Here is a 22,855-nt window from a genome sequence, read left to right on the forward strand (position 1 = left end):
AATTTGATTCTAATTTTTGCTCCTAATCTGATAATTCTAATGACAGTGACTGCTCCCTATTAACCAACCGACCAACATTTTCGGTCGAACCCTAAAATTACTAATACCAAATTTAAACCCCACATATGCGTGTATAGTCTCCAAATCTTCTCTCTGCTCTCGGACTTTGTTCTTTTGAATAGAACTGTTTGTATACTTTAACAAATAGTGATTTTAACTTTGAGATAAACTGCTATATTATTATATTTTTGTACCAATGTTCACCTAACTTAACGTCTCTCACTGACACCATCGCCCGGCAACCAATTTTAAAGTAAAATTTATTAACGATCTGACTACAGACTGGCGGTCAACGTTCCCCGTATAGTAGCTCAACGGATGGGGGTAATCAGGGCACGTGTTAATGAAAAATGTACGTGTCCTTCCACAATCCCTTCTGTTGGGTCACACGTTATTGGGAACTGAGATCGCTATCGTGTAACTAGAAGCAGTATATGCAAAGTAACTTTGGTGATAGGTGATAGGCAATATGAAATTACACATCTTACTTTAACTTTATCCCGTCACCCATGGACTTATTAATTAACGGCTGGTGGTGGTGTCATCGTTTGTCGTACTCAAAACGTTTCGCGGTTGCGAATGCCGGCCCATCGAGGAAAATCTTTTTACTTTGTATTTTAACCATTATAAAGTATGATTAGTCGGACATAGTACTGAGTTCAAACAGTCCCCGAAACGAAAAAGCAAACATTTGATTTTTGTTTCGGCGACTGAATTGTTGATGGGCCGGCAAATATTTGTTGTCGAGTAGTGTTGAATACTCATATTAACATGATTATTGATTTAATTGAGGAATTGTATATAACTATCTTTGACCAAGTTTAATTGTTAATGAGAATGCACCCCAGCACTGGGCGCGCGCGGCGGCTTTGATGTTAGCGGCTACAAGCTTGAAGCTAGGCAGCTGCAGAAAAAACGCCGCGCGCGTTCACAGTTCAGCGTACGGCTTTTCGTTTTTGATTTTACAAATGACAAAGCAACTTTTAATGATTATTAATGGAATTATCGGATATTTATAATTCAATATGTATTGATTCTTCTGTGGAAAATAAAAATTGTATTTTACTTAAATTGTATTTTACTCGATTAATAATAGAATTATCAACTATTCGTACAGCTCCTACGTTGTTTGTTGACATATTCCCTGATCTTCAAGTCACTCGTTACCAGGCGCGTCAATTCCTGTGTGTGCCATGCGGCGCTCTTTTCAAGTTTCCTGAGAGGAGCAAGCAATAGACTAGCAAGCTAGTTAAGTTCACTTGCAGCGCTTGCAGTGTGATGCAAATACCATAATTTGTTGAGCGTGAAGCTTCACTCGGGTGAGGATCCTCATGAAGTGGCAGGACAGTTAGACATGGACAATTTAATTTTAGGGGGTATCGGGAGTATTACAATTCACTAAATTTCTAAAGCACAAGGGCTCTACTTACTTCCAAGGGGATAATCCTGTTCCTCTCATTTTTCTAATACTTGTCTTCAGGATGTTAACCTTTCAGTATAGTTTCACAATAAGCATAGCTGAATTCATCTGGGTACATTGATTGACTAACTATTATTATCACACTAGAAGCTCCCTTTCGCCAACAATTTTAGCAACAACAAACAAGGACTCCATCGCTATTACTTAAAAGGCATCCTTTAATCTTGCTTATTGTTTCAGGTTGATCACAATTCATTGTTCATTAATTTGTTTTCATAGTTAAACATCTCTGTTGAAGTCTGCTGTGCAGTCCGCGTATTTCACTTTGAATGCTAGTTTTATATTTAAGCAAAATTTGTCAGATTAATTAGTGGACAGGAGGCCGAGTGAAGAGGTTCAGGTTCAAATTCGAGTGCCACCTAAATTGATTGTGAGAGTTAGCTAAGGATTTCATTACATCAATGCGAAACTACTCATCTGTGCAACATCCCCTCGGTTGACATTGTCAAATGATCGGTAAATTATGATGTAGCATTAAGTTAAGAGAGGCTCTTTTTTTCGAATTTTTCAGTATTCGAATAAATCAATTAACCCATTAGGGACGATAGGGTCGTTTTAAATATAAAAGAATATTCAAACAATATACACATAATATAGCAATGGCCAATTGGCTGACTATAAGGTCATGGCCTGAACAAACAATTTTTTTAAATAGTCAAGTGATGCTTAAGCAGAGCACAAATGTGTAATAAGTTAATAGATAAAGATACTGATTCAACGATTAAAAATTATAGCTGTGAGTGTCAATAAATTAATGTGTCTTTAAAAAAAAAGGAACGGTGTACACGTGATCTGAGATACCAATGTCTCAATATCAAAAGGATAGTGTCTAGAAACATTCATAGTCCATGGTGGCAGGTATCAAGTTAAACGAAGTTACACTGACTGGCAATGTATACGATTGCCGTCTCCCTCTCTCACCCCTGACCGCTATCAGGGTGCTCCTGAGGATTGAGAATCTAATCCTGGTGCGCATGTAACACATAATAGCCGCATAGTCTTCTCCTCTCTTCTGGGATAGTTTTTCAGCGAGTCTCTTGTGGTATCTTGTGGCTTGTGGACCCCATCCGCCATTTGTTGAGTATATAAGTGGGGTAAAGGTGCCTTTTTCCACCTGGATGATTCTGTTGTTGTACTTTTTCATTTTCCTCGTTTCATGAGCTTTATATATCTGTTCCATATCTTTTTTGTCATATGTGGGTGAGTTTTTGTCATATATAGGGTCGTTTTTATAACCCACCTTTTCTAGACGAAAAACCAAATTACTAAACGCTATAACGAATCTATAGCATATATGCTCAAAATTTATTGGGCTACATATAATGAAGCCCAATAAATTTTGAGTATATATGCTATAGATTCGTTATAGCGTTTAGTAATTTGGTTTTTCGTCTAGAAAAGGTGGGTCATAAAAACGACCCTATCGTCCCTAATGGGTTAAAGGTCCTGCTAGATATATAAAATATATTTTTGTTTGCTTTAATAGATACTAAATGAAATTGTTGTTTTTGTCAACAGGTCAATGAACTTTACTATGCTTTACTTTACAATAGAAACAAGTCCATACCGAATACAGAGAACATCCTGTATGATTAAGTATTAGAAGATTGACATTTTCATGAAAAAAATGGTTGTTTTCTTGAATTACATTTTTGGGTTTGTTTATATACCATGCTTTAGCACTTTCTGAACGAAGCTAAAGTTAAGGTTGTGATTGAAAGTGGTTTTTTCCATTTAAACACATGTTAAATTAGGGGCATATTCACTGAAAGAGCCCTTGATTAAGATTTGGAATCTTTTGAAGGGCCCTTATTTAACCCTCAATCACCGCTTCCTGTTCATTTATCTTAGTCGAAAGTGTACATAGACAGCAAGTGTAACAGATAGGCCGTTTCCTCTGTTTCTCGGGTCATATTTACTGAAAGAGCCCTTGATTAAGATTTGGAATCTTTTGAAGGGCCCTTATTTAACCCTCAATCACCGCTTCTCGTTCATTTATCTTAGTCGAAAATGTACATAGACAGCAAGTGTAACAGATAGGCCGTTTCCTCTGTTTCTCAGGGCATATTTACTGAAAGAGCCCTTGATTAAGATTCGGAATCTATTGAGGGGTCCTTATTTAACCCTCAATAACCGCTTCCCGTTCATTTATCTCAATTGACAGTGTACATAGATAGCAAGTGTAACAGATAGGCCGTTTTCTCAACTAACTTATGGGAATATTGCTTGCTTTGCCATTCTCAAAGCTCACAATTACATCAGCAATCCTGTTTGGGCTAGTGTCCTTGATGATAATTGAGCTGTCAACAGATTTGAAAATGTACTAGGCAAAAATACTCTATTGGTCAAATAGGGAGTCTATCTTGGGCTAACACTTGTTCGTTCAGATTGGTAGCCAAGGAAGTAAAGTACTCAGTACATTTTGTAGCTATGACACTTCTACATTTTACCTGGTTATCGCAAAGTCATCAATTACCACCGATTTGGTTTTGCCACAAAGTTCATTTGGGAGTTTTGGGCACAAGTGACATGAATGAGGGAACTTCCTATGAGAGTGTTGCATTTTGCAGTATTATAGAGGAAACATTTGTACTACATTATACATTTTGAACTGTATATACTGCTTTTTTGTTTGCTATTTTGTGATGTTTTGTGATTTTATTGCTGATATTATCAATTGCAAACCCTAATGGCTGCATCTTCTTCCATTTGATATTTGTATCCACATGTCTTAAGACCGGTCTTAGTAACTTTGATATGTTATATAACTCAGGTTTCATACCAAAACTTATTCAACAAGGAGCATCTTCAATCTTCATTGACAGGACAAATGTTTTGCCTACAATAAGTGGCCATGATTGTTTCAATTACGTAACTCTATAAGATTTAATATTATTATTTTCCCCAGTCGCAGTCTCTTACCACTAACATCTTGTTAGGCTGTCGTCTCAATGTTATACATGAAATGTCAGATCAGTTTAATAGGGGAGGAAAAAATGATGGTAACCGCAAATATCAGAGTATAAACCTATCGCAGCACTTCAATAAACGCGACCCCAAAACTGCGGCCAAGTCGACCACTGGTTAGTAATTAAGAATGTTAAGATATTAAATTAATGTTTACTTGGACTTAATTCCAGCAACCAGATGTACAACAACGGTTTATAATCAGTTATAATGATCTTCAGTCTTCACCAAGTTTACTCACTTATAATTTCCAGGTCGCGGTCTGCAGTCACTTGGAAAAGTCGGAGTATCCACTCGACGATTACCTCGCCCAGCAGTTTGTAGTAGTCTCAAAAAGGAAAATGCAGGAAATGATCCGAACGTGGCACTTGTCCCCGGTGGTGGCGGATGGGGAAGCAAGAAGGAGTCAACTCAGGTAGAATCGACTGAGGGGGAGAAGGGATGGAAAGAAGTTGAGGACAAGCCAGCCTCTAAACATCCTGGATTTTCTCAGGTAAGAAGACTTAAAACATAAGACCACTTCAGTTTTTTTCTGTAGATGAGGTTCGAAAATATTTCTTGTATAAGGGCAAGTTATCAAAGTTTTGTGAGTTATCGATCGGGATTAGTAAATATTGGTCAGGATCAATAAATACAGGCCGGGGCTGGATTCTGGAATCGTGGAAGAGCACTCTCCTTGAGTTTTTTAGTTACTAATCATAATAGCCGATCGTAACAAACACATTTTCAGGAATTTCCATCCCTTGGAGAAGATGCCCCCTCATCACAAAGGCTAGAACTACGTCCTCAAACCGTAAAATGGGGAGAAAAGCAGCACAAGCACCCTTCCAACATTGGTTAGTAATGCAATGCAGACCTGTAATTCAACATAATGAGTTTAATACTGTATGTAATAAATATAACGGCTGCAACAGCGTGACTTCATCTTCACAATGAGAATTATCTTGAATCGTGATAAGTGGGGGGATATGGGATTCAGGGATTGTTTCCTGTAAGTAGGGGTTATTGAGACGTAACAAACCACATCGTGTTTGTTAAAAGATTTCAACCGTGAGCTCCGAGTGTAGATCCAATTAAAAATCGGAAGTTACATTATTTGGCTGCAAATTCCAATGGCTTGCCGTTCTGAGCAGCAACACAATATCCCGTGTATTGCCTCCCTAACGTGCTACACGGACCCAGCCCTCCTATTATGTGCTTGTAATGATGTCACTTCTTTAATTACGGTTAAATGTTTCTGTAATGTCCTAATCGTCTAATTCCATGTTGTAATACATCAAAGTAAGACGTATTTAATTTGATTTGAACAATGCCTCATCCGCACAATTCTCCAACCATGCAGCATTAATATTTCACTATCCAAGCGCAGTAAAAGGAAAGTAGTAACGTAGTAGTGTAAAAGGAAAGTAATAATGTAACGGTTTACTGTTTAGGTTTCAAGATAATAACTCACCCTCAGCCTGCTCCGGTTCCACGAGAGATCAAGTAACGGTATTACACCGGCTTACTATCGTGACGCAACTGTCAGGCTATTACCTCGTTACGAAGTTACGGCCGCACTACGCTTTAAACTTGTCCGATAGATCACATAATCTCACGGCTTAAAAGCGCACGAAATCATTAGTTATTTAGCATGTGAATTAAAATCACCCGACTTAAGCTTGTACATGTAACGGGAGGGTTCTCATGTTATGCGGCATTCGTCGTGACCGTCATCTTTATTCCGTCATTCCGCAGAATGACGTGGAAAAATTACGTTAGAAGATTATCCCTATAAGTGTCCACATCCAGAAACACGGCAGTCTGGCAGTCTGACTGCGAGGAAATTTTGGATGTGAGAGGAAATTTGACCTGCCGTTTTTTTAGAGCATAAGAACATTTTTAGGGGGAACACTGTACTGCGAGGAAATTTAAAACTTTCTTAATGTGGGTATAAGTGATCCGTTCCTAGGTTACATACGTCACTGACCAATTTACTCAATAATAAGCCTTACTGTGCCGAGTGTGCTCCTGTTGATGATTTGTAAATATTTGTTGATTTTTCAATAGTGTCTAATGATGTTAATTAGTTAGTTAATACTGACCAACACTTACTTTTGTTTCAGATAGTGGAGAAGGAGCCCCCACGATGGGACCGATGCCTCCTACTGTTATCCACCCAGCAATGCCCCCACCCCAAATAACAATCCCCATCAATCAGACTTACGGCGTGGTCCAGGTTCCTATGTCACCCATGTATGGCATGGTTCCTGTTCCAGGTAACTAATTATTTCAGCAATACTCATAACAATTAAATCTGATTTACTTATTTTGCAGTCAACGAATTTCTTGTAGGTTCATCGAAATTCGATGTTCACCATTTATCCCAAAAACTTTTTACCGGTTTCGTCATTTCAGCATGTTGAAAATTGTGAGTGGTGCAGATATTTTCTGAATTTTTCGCCATTTCGATTCTAAAAATAGCAAATGATAGCAATTAAGAGGAGACGCAATTCAAACATAATTCAATTTCCACTTGTCCTGAAATGTTGGTCTAAAAATACCAACATCGCTTTTCGACAATACTGAATAAAACCTCCGTTATTCGAGTTCTAATTTTGCCCCGCGATCAATCCTAATGACTAGGATAATAACGTTACTGGGCCAGAACAGGGCAATTAAAAGTATGATACTCATTCAAGCGTTTAAATTGAATGCAAATAATCTTCTGTGATCAACAAATTTGATATACTATGATTATCTTCAAGAGAGTACGGCTATTGTTCTTGTTAAATTAGACACCTGTTGGTATCCTAGGAATTTGTCAGCTCTTTGTCTGCTGTCCCTCGGCTCAAATCTCCTCTGATCTGCAATAATTGCTATCAAGCTAATTTTGCCAATAAACCGACAGTTTGTTTTTGTTTACTCATGGTCCAGAGTATTAATTGAACTTCTCAAACAAAGGGGGACACAAAAACTTTTACATTTTGAATATATACAGCACGTTCTGTTGAGGAGGCTCTGCTTTACGTTCGTAATATTAAACTATATAATGAAAAAATGCAAGTAAATTGTTTTGGGAGACCCAAATTGTTTTAGCCTAATTCTCTTATCTCCCACAGGTCCGATATACACAGGAATGCCACCAGGCGCGGTGTACAGGCCTATCTACCCTGCTAACTCAGGCACCCCGCCACAGATTTACACGGGGGCACAACCCCTTAACGCCCCCCTTTCTATACCTTACGTGAGTATACCACTTAACATTAATACTCAAGCACGATTTTTTCCTTTTCACCCTTTTGAAAAAAGGCAATAGTGAAAGGTTACGAATGGACGTTTTTGCAGAAAAACGTGGATTTTGGGGATTGCAGAAGGTGGGTCAAATAAATGTCGTCTTCCTTGCTTCCGTTCGTTACCATGTCAACTTGCCGCGCACACGCGCGCGAGGATTGCTTGCGGAGATGTGGTGTATAGCTAGTCTGTGGTCAATGAATGCGCGGCACCAGCGTATTTTAATGTATACTAGTAATGTATAGTATTTTGTAATAAGCGTAGTGTACTAATTTTTCAATATTATTATTATAAGGTGAGCTGATTAGAGCTTATATCAATAGTTATAGTGAAATGGAAATCTAGCGTCCGCCAAAACGAAACAACGGGCGCAATTCTTGTTAAAGATTCTTGCTTAATGTTTCTCTGAAAGTTGGATAACAAACAACAATTCAGCATAAAAACGATACTCACTGGATAGAAATGGTCTACAGCCTTCTTGTATAAACTACTAATCCGACAGTTTAATGCAAGGAAATAATTTCTAGTTTTGCACAATCTGCTGGATCTGCCTGTACTTGTAAAAATACACACGTCACTGCCCTAATGTACATAATAATGACTGCAAAACTGTGACATGCACGTCTCTGTCTTTCTAAAGTTGTTTCTACTTTTGAATGTATAATGTTGTTACACAGGATTATACACTATTATGAGAAGCAGTTAGTAATTGTTGCCAGCCAGTAATGTGATGTTAGGTTATGTGTGATGTAACCACTAGAAACTTCTCAAACTTTGTAGAACAGCTTTGCTGAGCAAATCACATAATATGCTTCCGTGAGGAATAATAATTTATGTTTGTTTAACAAATAGACACTATATCAAATAGACATTATAACAAATAGACACTATAACAAATATAAATAGACACTATAACAAAAAATATACACTATTATAAAAGTCAGTTTTTTCCTGCTAGGCTGTAATGTTAATATGTAATTTAACTTACAAACTTCTTAAACTTTTATCTGCTAGACTTAATTTAATTTAATTTAGCCCATAGCTCCATAGAAACTTTAACCCACAAGATCCTTCTCAAACTTTATAGAACATCTTTGTTCAACATATCACATAGTACATTTCCGTCTCTTTGTTATCCAAGAGATGTATCCAGAACATTTAGAAGAGAATTAAAAGAAGAAAAGTTAGGTCTCCAGCTGGCACCCACTGTTGTGCATTTTATTAACTGAAATACTGTTTAGTCTCTTATGAAGTTGACCCTCAATTGTACTCATGTTAAAGTGAATCAGTTTCTCCTATTGGACAGCAATATTTGGAACTACATATTATAAGGATGGATAAAACTAATCGTGGAAGTGCAGTGCTTTGTCAAAATAAAACTTGAAATTGAATGTTAAATTATAAATCCTTTACTGGAATTTAATCTCTACGAATATCCAGTGAATAGTTCAGGAGACACCATGCTGTTCATTTAAATATAATAATATCCGATCTTGACAAACATGAAAAGATGATTAAACGATTTCTAATAAATGTATATTTTCAGATGTACACTGCACCACCACCATTGCACGGTAATGACGAAGTTCAAGTCAAAGTGAAACCGGTAGAGGAGAAAGAAAAAGCTGAAGAAAAGGTACCCGAAGTTTAAGCGTTTATTAACTAGCGGTTTTATTAGAAATTATAAGCGCGCAGAACGGAACAGGAAATTTTCAGTTTTGCTTTAAGCTGGAAGCAGAAGTTTCTTTGTTATAGAGTCTGCATATCATTGAATTGACATTGATCGAATGTTTACACCAGGCAGTGTTTTAGACTCCGCATGCTGAATATCAACAGTATCTTTCTCATTCACGTTGTATGTGACGCATGCACTCTAAGTTTTCCGACATCCTTTAGTTTTTGGAAAATTACCAAACTGAAAACGGTCACAATTACGCAAAAGGGTCTACCGAAAAGAGTGAGATCGTACGAAAACTACTCTTACGCACCATTTATTCACTTACATTTTGGCGCGTTGAGAGCCGCGCAATTTTCGTTCACTGCCAAGAATTATATCACTAGTTTCCGGGCGGGGTTCCGTCCGTCTATCTTTATCAATAAGCGGAATATTTTCTGCATGACTCTGGCCTGCATTTGTGAATTCATTCCATAACATCCGCGACTTACTTTCATCATCATGACAACTTTTGTGATATCATTTAAAGACGAAAACAGCGCTTAAACCACTGTTTTGCAGATTCCAGCTAAAGCGTCGGAGCAATGGGGAGACGACATTCAACCGACCCAGAAAGTTGGGACAGGAGCACCGGACCAAAATCCTCCGCAGATGGGCTATATTAGTCCCTACACCTTACCATTCCCTGGTACTCCTGGAAAGTTGAAACAGACTGAAGAAATTAGGGCTGACCCTGTCGGTAAGTCATCTCGAAATCAGCGGTGTTACTTGACTGTTTTACTGTTCCAGTCCATTGTTAAAATAAGTGCTACTGTCACAACTTTTAACTGAATATACCTAGTTGCCATGCTTAATCTCATGGTTACTATTATTACTACTACTCTCGATATCCTATGTTTTATGGCAGAATTTAGTCACTAAATTAGTTCTCCTAACCTTGCCCCACCTTCAGGTAAACCGTCCGAAGAGAAGAGAATAACTTATCACGGTCGAACATCTTCTCACTCTTCTCTATCGGAACCACTTGAGGACGAACTAGCTTATCAACTGGAGGAAAAACTTGACCTCAATCAAGAATCTGCTCCACGAGTCATTTCGAGATCCATCGCCAAGAAAGAGTTGAAAGCCTTCCCCAAGGAAGATGAGGTAGAGGTGAAACAGATCCTTCAAAAATCTGAACAGGAAGAGATATCTGCCAATTGGGAAGACGATGAGTCAGAGGACAAGTCTGTGAGTGTCTGGGAGGAACGCCAGAAAGCCCAAGATGGAAACGTTTGGAACATTCCCCGTTCTGCTGGAGAAGGTGCCCCAGCACCCAGTAATGCTGACAGGTATTTTGATGACGACTACGCACCAGATCGAGATGATGGTCGTCATTACGAGAGACATCCACCCTCAAACCATCGGAGAGATGATCGTGATCGTCATGAACAGAGAACTCGAGATCGTCCTGACCAACAATCTTCAAGACGTTTCATGGATAATGGCCAACGAAAAGCTTTAGAAGATGCTACAAACTGTATTAACAGCATGGCACTGACAACAGTCAAACCACCTGAGCCAAAGAAGCAGATAACCATCCAACAAAAACCGAAACCAGTAGAAATTCTTCAAAAACCTGCTCCTCCAGCTGCACCGAAACCAACTCCAATCCAGTCAACAGCTGCTCCTACTAGCAACTATTGGGCGCAAAAACAAGCTGAACGAGACCGTATTGAGGCTGAGGAAGATAGAAGGAGACGAGACCTTCAAAAAGCTGAAGCTCAAAAAGTCAGACAACAACAGTACCAAGACTATCGCACTCCAGAACAGTACGACGGCTCTGCGTTTGATGAAGACGAAAGGCGACAGTATGAGGAAGAGCGAGAAGCTGAACGGGAGAAACGGAGTATTCGGCGCAGAGGACAAGATGAGTTCTATGACATCGATCGAACTGAAAAGGCTGCAAAAGCAGAGCGCCGTCAGCAACGAAGGAAAGAGGAGGTATTCCGAATCGAGTATCGAGAACCCAGGGAACCACGTGGTTCAAGAGAAGGCCGAAGTTCCCGGGAGCCTAGACAGCCTAGAGAACCTCGTGAAAGGAAACGCAATGATTCACAGGAACAGCGCCCCGAGAATCGTGAGTATCGAGAACCAGAAAAATACGAATCCCGTGAACGGAAGTATGATTCTAGAGATCGTTACGATCGTGATGAAAGAGCTCCTGATAGTCGGAGACGATACAACAGGTATAGCTACTATGATGAACCTGATCGATTTTACTACGAGCGTGCTGATGTACGTGATCGGCCAAAACGTCAGGAGCGTAGCAAAAAAGTGGAACGATCTGAGTCTAAAGAAGAAACGCCTCCTGAAACTGTTGCCTCAGAAGATGGTGAATTCGAAAATGCTGAGGATAAACCAGAAGAACTAGTTGATGAAAACGAAGCTGTTGCTGTTGAAGAAGAGTCTGTCCTCGAGGAAGAAACCGAGGAAAATGCTGATACTGAACCCAAACAAAATTCTGAAAAGGCAGCACCACGCGAGAAGTCAGCACGTGATCAAGATAGATTTGAACGTTATGATCGTGAGAGAAGAGATCCCCGAGAGCGATATGACAGGGAGCGATATGAGCGGCCTGATTTCACAACCTATCGAAGGGAACCTCGCTCGTCTCGCGGTGAGAGACCACGTGATTCTCGGAGAGAGGAACCTCGACGTGAACGACGACCACGCCCCGAGAGAGAAGTCCGGGACCAAGAGAGTGCGCCCAAATCTGACGAAAAGAAACCTGTTTCAAAACAGAAGGCTCGAGTCGAAAAATACAAGACTGATCTAAAGGATAAAAAAACTAAACCAGAGAGACGTCCTCGCCGCCCCAGGGAAGGAGAGGAATGGATATCATCTGATGAGCAACGATCTAAATCAACGGCAGCTCAAGCAAAAATTGTCTCTGAACAACCTAGTGACGAGAATGGAGATAAGCAGGACAAATCTGAGCGACCTCAGAGACGGACTCGTAAAACTCCTTCCTTGAAATATTACTCAGCTAATCCTGCTGACAGATTGAAATCATCCAGCCAATCAGTGCCACCACGACCTGTAACTAATGATGAACGACCAAAAGACAAGGTTGTAAGAGCAAAGAGTGATGTTAGGTCACGGGATACAAAGAGAGATCCTAAGAAAGAGCCTTCTAAGAAAGAATCCGCTGAAGCAAAACCAAGCGAAGCGTCTAAAACTAAGACGAAAGATCCCGCTGTTGAAGCTAAAAAAGCTAAGAAGATCGAAAAGACCAAATTCGAAATGGATCGGTTGAAGAAAATGACACAATCTGGTATGGACTTATTGACGTTAGGTATTTATGCTGTAGATGGAAAAGAGCTTGATGACCAGGAGGCCGCAGATTATTCTGAGGGATTTGTTGAGGTGGTTCGTAAGAAAAGCAAGAAAGAACCTGAACCAGAAAAGAAACCTGCAATTTCAAAATCAAAGAAATCCAAAAAGTCAGCGTCTAAAGCTAAAAAGGCACCCATCTCTCAGGAAGAGGCCAAACAGGCAACTGTAGCTGAAATAGCTACCTCTGTCTCCACCACATCTGCTTCACCGACTGGAATTGAGAAACCTCTCAACCCCGCCGCAGTCAAGTCCTGGAGCTCAAACACCGCCGTCGATATGCCTCTCATGTCCGTTAACATCTGGTCGAATCCAAAGAAAAACGCTTGGGACAAACCACTAACATTCTCAGAGAAACAAACTATCGGATCCCGGGAAATTCTTGCCCCGATCTCGGGTGAGAGCACTTCACTATTCTCATCTGATGCTGACCTGGCTAAGAAGACCAAAGAGAAGAATTGGAGAGGTAAGATAAAGTTAACTTTCATTAGATACGCGGACTCTCTTCTCGTAGTTCAAACACCCTGGTCCTTTTCTATCTCTACTAATCTCGTTAGCAGAAATTGCAATATCTATCAGGCTTTTCTATCTTCATGTATTTAACAATTTTTAATTTGGCGTTTTTAGGATCTGAAGCTCGGCCGCCCCGATTTTCGAAGGCTTCAGAAAAGGCAGCGGTAGTTGCCTCTGAGAAAAGGAAGAGCGAGAAGAAAAAGTCAAAGGAAGAAATTGAGGAAGAAGAGGAAGAGGAGAAGGAACTACAGTTACCTAGCGGTGTTCTGTCAGGATCCTCCCTCGATCTTAATATCCCTCCTGTTGTCGAGGTCAGTTTAGCACTAGAAAAGCTTTGTAGCGCCTATATTATTATCAAATTATAATGGAGAAAATTATAATATAGCATGGTAATATTCTTGTAGTTTGAAGACATGTTGTCTTCGTTCAATAATGTCTGACGTTCAATAAATCTCTCTCAGGATTTGTTTGGTATCAGGTCAGACGGTGAGGACGAGAAGACGACCCTGTCCTCTCTGGTACTGGACACCAAGCTAACAGCTCCATTAGTTGCTCCTCCGGTGGTCGGTTTGTCTCAGAGGGATCGGGTTCCAACTGCTCCCCCTCAACCTGAGCTTCTCTCAAGTGAAGAGGTTTGATTTTTGGGTCACTGTTCCAATTTCCATACAATATCAAAATTCAGGTAGTCTCAGAAATTTCTGTGGGTCAGAAAATGTGATTGGGTCTGATAAACTTTATCAAATGTAAACAAACAAATCTTTTTCAGTTGAGTGACTCGCCTAAAGACTCCGATACTTCCCCCGATCTAGTATCTGCAGAGACATCCACCCAGACAACACCTCCTGCACCACGACCCCTGGTTGAGGACCCTGTTCAGGTTCCACCAATGCCAGTTAGCGACGTGTCACCACCCATCAGGACTCCTGGCCTCAACACTGCCGTCAAACAGATGATAACCTCCACTGGTGGACTGTCCCTCACTGATCAGCTGAGGGAGATTGGACAGGCTCAGCTTGCTCAACAACAGGCTGCAGCTGATAGATCTCAGTTCTTTGCTATGCAGGGAATCCAGGTAATTTGAGGGTGGAATTTATCTGCACGTTGGCATAACAAATTTTCAAATGAGCAAGTTTTGTCAGTTTAAAAATGAACTGAAACGTGATCTACTTGTATATTTAGGGTTCACCGCTGATGCAGAGTTTACAGAACTCACCCAGCCTACACCCGGAACAGCCGACGATAGCCCAACAGCAAATTCCTCAACAACACCAACAACCTCTTCTTGGTCACTTCATCTCTCCACCTGTATCTGAGATAACGCCTCATATCCTTCCTTCTCCTCACCAAATTGGTTTGTTCATTTCTGCTCATCAGTCATCACAACTGGGGGAGGGGGTCCATGTATCCCAGGAAATATTTTAAAGTCTGAACTTTGAGTTTTTCCATTGACTAACTAGTTACATTTTCAGGAGGGAATAATACGTCATTACCACTGATAGGGTCTCACCCTATCTCATCTCCTCTCTCTTCTCTTGGCAACATCGTGAATCGTCCCAACCCTGTCACTACATCCGACCTCTTCAAAAACTATATGTCCCCCATGTCTCCTACTAACAAGATATATCCGGGATCAAACCAAAACTTCGTAAATCAGAACATCCATCAATTCATGTCCAACCAGTTCATGACTAACCAGTCCTCGGGTAACTATGGCAGTCCCTCCATGAGTCCAATACCATCGCAGATAAATCCTTTCGCACAGTTCCAGCAGAAATCAAGCAGCCCCAAGCTCCAGAATCTGTACAACAGCCCTCAGGGGTCGTTTGATGGGTTGGACCATACCGGGATGATGTCATTCGGTCAGCAGAAACCTACCTCCAACACCCTCACCAACCAGCAACTCTTCTATCAGAGGTCAGTTAGATTTACTTACTCAATTCTTACCCGACTTTGTTGGATCTGCTACATTTTGAAATCACGAAACTGACAAGATTACAAGAAGGCAAAATTTTATACTTTTTACGACATGACTGGGTGTCAAATCAAGTTTTCTCTTACTAAAAATACAACCAATTAAACTACAACCTTTAATCAGGATGATGCCGGGTCAGGAGTTGTACTACAAACTGAAACCAACGGACAATATTCTGCTTCAGTCGGATATGAGCAAGCACGTGGACGCTAAACCCTTCAACCCGGGGGGTAATCCCATGCAGGCTCCCCCGCGTCCGGGCATGTTCAAACCTGGTCAGTATCTTTATAATTTTATTATTATGCTATAATCAGCTATGGTATTGGTAACAGATTTTTTGGTCTTGCTTTAAATAAGGTGGTTTAGTGTTCAGCTTTTTATTAAGAAAACAGCAGCAACAGTAAATCGGGGTTCTAATTGGATGCTTACAATTTCAGAGATGCTTCAACACGTGATGCAGCCAAACGGACCGTCACCAGTGTTACCTCACCTCAGCTACAAGCCTATCAACCAGGGCTTTGAGAAGGAAACACTCGGCGCTAGACAGGCTATGGTTCAGCGACCAATCACCAGCGACTTCAGTGCCATTAATGGTGGGTAACAAGAGTAAAACATTTATTTGTAATTGAAACCATTTCAACAATATTTTCCAATACCAAATTCTTGATACTATCATGATATTCAAGGCCGCAGTATTGGGACACTAATTATACATTGCCTGTTCACAAGTTGTTTGATATATCCTATTACTTGTTGCAAGGCTTTGGTACAATTTCTCATAACTTAGCCACTATCCTCCACTATACACATTGATATCTCCGGCAACCTCCCCTAGGGTTGCCATACCCCAGAGGCAGGCTGAGCATCATGCTATCCTCTCGTGGGCCATCCAGGCCCAGCCTCTCTTTTTAACAATAGGGTAATAGGGACGCATTAGAAAATTTCAAACTTTCTCAGAAGTCTGATTGATCGTGAAATCACCTGATTCTTTCGTGATGAAAGTCTTTGCTTATATTATATATGCTTGTTCAATATATTCACAGTCTCCGTTACAGGTTTGATGCAGCAAAACATGACCGCCCAACAGAACTTACAGCGAATGCCTCACGCCCTCTTTCCACAACAGTCATCTCGCCAAGACGCCACTGCCTTCATCCAGCAGCAAGCCGCTGCCATCGCTGCCGCTAAAACCGTCAACCCTATGGTGCGAAACATGCCGCGAGTAAAACTAGCTCGGGATGGACGACTACACCGAGTGCCGGACATGAGGAACAAGTTCAGTTCCCTGATCCCTCCCTCTGTTCAGCAGCACATGCAGCAGCAATCGCTGGCACAGATCCAGCAGTACCAAGCTGCTATTGCACGTGGTGAGGACCCTGCTAAGGAAACTCTACCTGATAACATGAAACCTGTTGCCAGCAGCCCCATAAAACCTCCTCCTCCTGAGAAAATAGACTTATCTCCTTCTGCTCTCCCTGAGACGTCCCCACGCTCCCCAATCAAGGAACAACCGCCTCAATCCTTTGTTCAGTCACCTGTTGGAATTGGAAAGGCTCCCGGCTCTCCAGTTAAAGAAACCATGCCTGTCGAGAAGATCATCGTCGAGGAAGAACCTAGGAAGAGGCAGGAAGAAACAAATAGTGAGGAAAAAGAAAAGAAAGCTGAGAAAAGGAAACACAGTGAGACAAGAAACACCTACAGAAGGAGAAACTACGGATATCCTGCTCCTGAAAACGACTACTACGAAGGGTACCCAGAAGATAGGTACCATGAACGGTACTACGATGAACGGTACAATGACGAACGTTACTACGACGACCGTCGTCATGACGACAGGTACCACGATGACAGATACCACGACGAAAGGCAACGTTACCGAGGTGGAGGTCCCAGGAACGGTCCTGGTCCCTACCCTCCACACCCGATGTACCGGGGCTACCCACCACCGCCGCCCCGGGACTATCGCAGGGGTGGACCGCCTCCTCATCGACATCGATACTGATCAACTGGAGATCCTCAATGCACACTTGCAGAGTGTTGGAGCCGCGCACACGTGCTCGTATAGTTGTTTATTATATTAGCATATTGAAGACAAATAATGGATGCTGTACTGTTACCCTCCGATTATACTATTTATTTTACACGCTCGTGCCCAGTGTTTACTGTATAGAAATTACCTATTTATTGTAGTGTTGTGGCCGTCTTGTCACGTGTTTACTGGAAATAAGAGCCGGATCTCTTCTTTCGTTTCATTTGATATGATATATGTTTACACTGTAAAACTTTTTTCTTATATTATACATTGAGTGATTATCTAGAAATGCTGCATAAGAAGGATCGCTTTTTATGTGAATTGTTTTACAGTGAGAAACAGTTATTTTGAAATAAAACAATTTATGTTACTTTAAAGTTGGGTAAAACAAAACTTGCGCGAAAAGTGTGTCACTGTGGTTTGAATCGTTGCCATGGCGATGGCTGGCTATGTTGATTCTCATGATTATTTTATTACATGTTTACCTATATGGTAGTAATATTACAATATTTTATTCTTCAAACTTCTGCCTATAAAATGTGACAATCATCATCTCATTAATTACTTTTTGGCGTGGTTGTTTTTTCCTGGGCGTATTATATTCGTTTAACAATGTCCGCCAGGCTGGACAAACTAAGTTATCAGTTTTGTAAAGCTTATCTAATTGTGGGATTTTGAAAATTTGTATGCTTTAACGCATCGTGAAGATATATATTTATATTTCCATCGGCTGAACTGGTAATAGGGGTCATTCACATATTAAGTCATTACCGAGGGGGTCTAAAAATGATAACGCTAGCATACTTTTAACACAATATTACTGTGGAAAACTGATTGGGGAGGGGGTTAAAAATTGGCCAAATATTGATAACGTAATATGTGAACGACCCCTCAATGACAAATAGCGTCAAGCGTGCCCCTAGCTGGCTCGTCCACATTTAAGCCATGTTTAAGAATTGCCTGATTACTTGAATGATCCACGAGTCCTGGATTTGATGACATTATATAGGGACACTGTCCTAGAAATTAAACAGTGAAGAAACAGTACTAATAACTCATTGTTATATAGTTGTTTAATGTGGTTGCTAAGAAACCTGTTTTATTTGTGTGACCGTGAGAGGGAGGGTTAACTTTTAGTTGTAGCTAATTTATTGATTGACGATGCCAATCCTTCGCAGCTCGGCGTGGCCAAGTCGTGCATCTCTCCGATCTATCGAAGGTTGGGAGAAGCATTATTGAATGCGCGGCCCAGTAGTCCATCTTGCTATTATATAAGTGGTTTAATAAAGTTACAAGAAACTGGTTAATGTTTAGTGGACAAAAAGTTGATGATGATTGGTATATAATCACATGAACTTTTTACATTTTAACACGTTTTAAGTGCCCTGAAAGACTATTCGAAACCCTAACTAGCTAGGTAGTGAGCCGCGCATGCTGACTGTGGGATGGTTTTTTAGCGCCAATTTCGGCCAGCACAAAATTCTTGAAACAAATGCATATTGGGTTAATTGACTATGTCAATTCATCGCAGCTCGTTAAGGTCCAGTAGAGCTTCTTTGCAAGAAGCATAATTGAGTGCGCGGCGCAGCCCAGTAACACATCGCGCTACAACATATTGGGTTAAAAGCAACGTCTTTTGCCCCATTTTCATTACTATAGGATTAGGGGGGGGGGGGGGGGTGTCACGTCCGTCTATTTCCGCTTGTCTCATAGAATCCAAAAAGGACAGGACATAGGCGGACATAGGCGGACATAGACGGACATAGACGGACATAGGCGGACATAGGCGGACATAGGCGGACATTAATGGACACTTAAATTGCTAAATAAAATGTTCAATTTTTGCTTTTATAGGGGGATCATGTTTTTTGTCCGTTCGGTACCCTATATTTTCAAAACGGACAAAAAATAGAACGGACAAAAACGGACAAAAACGGACAAAATGGAAATAACATTTAGATGCTTCCTCCTCCTACTCTTCCTCCTCCTCTCCCTGGGTCTTCCTGATCTTCCTCAGTCCTCTTGCTCCTCCCCTCCTCAGTCCTCCTCCTACTCCTCCTCCTCGTCCTCAGTCCTCCTCATCAGTCCTCAACAGTCCTTCTCCTCCCCAGTCCTCCTCCTCCTCCTGAGTACTCCTCCAGGGTCCTCCTCTTCATCCTCCTCCTCTTCCTCCTCAGTCCTCCTCAGTCCTCCTCCTCATCCTTCTCCTCAGTCCTCCATCCTCCTCAGTCCTCCCCCAGTCCCCCTCCTCCTCCTCCTATTCAGTCCTCCTCCTCCTCCTCCTTCTCAGTCCTCCTCCTCCTCCTCCTCTTCCCTCTCAGTCATCCTCCTCAGCCATCCTCCTCAGTCCTCCTCAGTCCTCCTCCTCAGTCCTCCTCCTCCTGGGTCCTCCTCCTCCTCTTCATCCTCCTCCTCTTCCTCCTCGGTCCTCAGTCCTCCTCCTCCTGGGTCCTCCTCCTCATCCTTCTCATCAGTCCTCCTCCTCCCCAGTCCTCTCCCAGTCCCCCTCCTTCTCCTCCTCCTATTCAGTCCTCCTCCTCAGTTCTCCTCAGTCCTCCTTCTCATTTCTCCTAAGTCCTCCTCCTGAGTCCTCCTCTTGAGTCCTCCTCCTCTTCCTTCTGAGTCCTCCTCCTCCTCCCTCTCAGTCATCCTCCTCAGTCATCCTCCTCAGCCATCCTCCCCAGCCATTCTCCTCAGCCATCCTCCTCAGTACTCCTCAGTCCTCCTCCTTCTCAGTCATCGTCAGTCCTCCTCCTCAGTCCTCCTCAGTCCTTCTCCTCCTCCTGGGTCCTCCTCCTCCTCCTCCTCCTGGGTCCTCCTGGGTCTTCCTGATCCTCCCCAGTCCTCTTCCTCCTCCCCTCCTCAGTCCTCCTCCTACTCCTCCTCCTCGTCCTCATTCCTCCTCATCAGTCCTCAACAGTTCTCCTCCTCCCCAGTCCTCCTCCTCCTCCTGGGGCCTTTTCCTGGGTCCTCCTCCTGGGTCCTCCTCCTCCTGGGTCCTCCTCCTCCTGGGTCCTCCTTCTCCTCCTCAGTCCTTCTCCTCCTCCTCCTCAGTCCTCTTCCTCCTCCTCCTCCCTCTCAGTCATCCTCCTCAGCCATCCTCCTCAGCCATCCTCCTCAGCCATCCTTCTCTGCCATCCTCCTCAGTACTCTTCAGTACTCTTCAGTCCTCAAAATTTTTGTCCACCAATGTCTGCTAATGTCCATCAATGTCCATCCAAGTCCGCCAATGTCCGTCCGGGTCCGCCAATGTCCGTCCGAGTCCGCCAATGTCCGTCCGAGTCCGCCAATGTCCGTCCGAGTCCGCCAATGTCCGTCCGAGTCCGCCAATGTCCGTCCGTGTCCGCCTATGTCCCAAAAAACACGTCCGTTGTCTCATAGAATCCAAAAAGGACAGGACATAGGCGGACATAGACGGACATGACACCCCCCCACTATATCAACTCCAATATCCACCAAGTTTTTAAAGTCCAATTAGAAGGTCCTTACGAATTTTCAGAATTGAAAATGATCTTATTCCAGAAACCGAAGATATGACAAAATACTACTACTACTATGTCGGAGCTAAGTCCGATCTACGCCAGAAAACCCCCTCCATATATCCCTGTCCCGCATCAGGGTTCGCAGTTCCTCTTTAGAGTTTGTCCCAACTTCCTTCAGTAACATAAACAAGTAGCTTTGTCTTGGTCGGCCTTGCTGTGCTCTACCGTGCGTAGATTCCCATAAGACTAAATCACTGGCAAGTAGCTCAGGATGTCGGATGCAGTGTCCCGCCATTTTTAATCTCCTGCTTCGTAACTTGTTTGACAGCCTTGGGAGGCTACCATACAAAGTTATATTGCTGACCTTGTCCTTCCATGAGATACCATTACCCAGCACCATACGCAACATCTTTGTGTATGTCCCGTCCAAACTTTTCTCTTGAGCCTTTGTCAGTGTCCAGGTTTCTGATCCGTAGAGCAGTACTGATTCACAAGCCGCTATGAACAATCTAATCTTTAGGCTCTTTGACAGTTTGGATTTCCAGATATCCTTCAGTCTATGTAGGGCACCCCACGCTTTTCCCTTTCTAACCCTTACCTCCCTATCTGTGCTCTCAATCCAGGAGCCTAAGTAGATGAAATCATTTACATTTTCTATACTATGGCTTCCCCGGATCGACTTTGTAGGTCGCTAGATCGATCCTCCATATTCAGTGTCATGACCTTGGTCTTGCCTTCGTTTATGTGTAGTCCCACGCTTGCTGCCGCCGATTCTACTCTGAGCAGGAACTCGTTAGCCTTGTCCATGTCCTCAGATATAAGTGCTATATCATCTGCAAAGTCCACATCGGTGATGATCTTGGGCCCCACTCTTCTGCTTTTTCTACGTTCGAGGGTGAGTCCAAGTCGCTCCGCATCATCGCCTATGGCTTGCCTCATACAGTAGTCGATGACTATTGCAAAGAGGTAAGGTGCTAAGGTATCACCCTGTAACACACCTGCAAGTATCTCGAACAATTCAGTTTCTCCGTCTGGAGTTAGGACTTTGGCCATTGTTGATACATGTTTCGTATCCAATTGTTGATACATGTTTCGTATCGGCGGCGCGCGCTTCGCGCGCGAAAAGTGGCATGCAACGTATGTCAAGGCCATTGTCTTCTCGTACATGAGCCGTATAAGCTGCACGATTTTGACTGGAATGCCGTAAGCTTCTAGAATCTTTAGCATTTTCCCACGATGTACACTGTCGAAAGCCTTCTTAAAGTCTATAAATGTCAGAACAGCTGGCAGTTTCCGACTCTTGACACCCTCTATAAGACGTCTCAGTACCAATATCTGTTGAGTTGTTGACCTTCCTGGTCTGAATCCATTCTGGTTTCTACGCAGAATTGTCTCGATTTCTGGCTTCAACCGGTTTAGAACCATCTTGTTTAGAGACTTGGCAACTAGGGATGACAAGCTTATTCCCCGATAGTTCATTGGTTCGCTAAGGTCGCCCTTCTTTGGAATTGGTATGATGTTGGCAGTTGACCATTGGTCTGGTTTCTCACCTTTCAATAGAGCATTGTTACAGAAGTCTAAGACAATTAGATCAAGGTCGCATCGTTTTAAGACTTCTGGGGCTATGTTGTCGTCACCCCATGCTTTCCCTTCCTTTATGCTGGACTTTGCTTTCCTGTACTCATCCAACGTAAACGGTTCTGTTCCGATATTCAGAGGTGGGTGGACTGGATCAATATCCTCTTCCGCGTTCTCTACCGTCGGTGGTGAGCCGAGAAGAGTAGCAAAATAGTCCTTCCATTTCTGAACCCTTTCCGTTGGTGAGTTTCCCTTGATTTTGCCAGTATATGATGGAGCTTTACCTGTGATCTTGTTGATCATGGTCCAGCTTTTAGCATGTCTGCCCTGCCAACTTGCTTCCTCCAGTTCCCGGACCTGCCCCTCCAGCAGGTGCTCTTTGGCTGCTTGATAAGCATCGCCTAGCTTCTGTTTGCCCTCTTGAACAGCTATTCGGTTGTCTTCTGTA

At 42.3% G+C, this 22,855-nt stretch overlaps 2 protein-coding genes across 3 annotated transcripts in view; one reads left to right on the top strand and one right to left on the bottom strand.

Moving 5' to 3' along the window:
* The window catches only part of LOC134817741 (protein PRRC2C-like), a 41,386-nt gene extending 22,952 nt beyond the window's left edge, over positions 1 to 18,434 (top strand). The window contains exons 2-17 of the mRNA XM_063826986.1: positions 4,478 to 4,623; positions 4,762 to 5,000; positions 5,238 to 5,343; positions 6,613 to 6,765; positions 7,609 to 7,733; positions 9,327 to 9,416; positions 10,017 to 10,194; positions 10,408 to 13,296; positions 13,458 to 13,654; positions 13,805 to 13,975; positions 14,110 to 14,415; positions 14,523 to 14,694; positions 14,813 to 15,257; positions 15,439 to 15,590; positions 15,753 to 15,908; positions 16,371 to 18,434. Of these exons, the coding sequence (XP_063683056.1) occupies positions 4,506 to 4,623; positions 4,762 to 5,000; positions 5,238 to 5,343; positions 6,613 to 6,765; positions 7,609 to 7,733; positions 9,327 to 9,416; positions 10,017 to 10,194; positions 10,408 to 13,296; positions 13,458 to 13,654; positions 13,805 to 13,975; positions 14,110 to 14,415; positions 14,523 to 14,694; positions 14,813 to 15,257; positions 15,439 to 15,590; positions 15,753 to 15,908; positions 16,371 to 17,317 (6,444 nt within the window). The 5' untranslated portion in view covers positions 4,478 to 4,505 and the 3' untranslated portion in view covers positions 17,318 to 18,434. The remainder of the gene's footprint in view (positions 1 to 4,477; positions 4,624 to 4,761; positions 5,001 to 5,237; positions 5,344 to 6,612; positions 6,766 to 7,608; positions 7,734 to 9,326; positions 9,417 to 10,016; positions 10,195 to 10,407; positions 13,297 to 13,457; positions 13,655 to 13,804; positions 13,976 to 14,109; positions 14,416 to 14,522; positions 14,695 to 14,812; positions 15,258 to 15,438; positions 15,591 to 15,752; positions 15,909 to 16,370) is intronic.
* The window catches only part of LOC134817745 (ubiquitin-conjugating enzyme E2 K-like), a 95,229-nt gene that overhangs the window by 52,716 nt on the left and 19,658 nt on the right, over positions 1 to 22,855 (bottom strand). The window lies entirely within an intron of this gene.

Source organism: Bolinopsis microptera, chromosome 7 (assembly GCF_026151205.1).
Source record: "Bolinopsis microptera isolate Bmic1 chromosome 7, MBARI_Bmic_1.0, whole genome shotgun sequence".
NCBI lineage: Eukaryota > Metazoa > Ctenophora > Tentaculata > Lobata > Bolinopsidae > Bolinopsis > Bolinopsis microptera.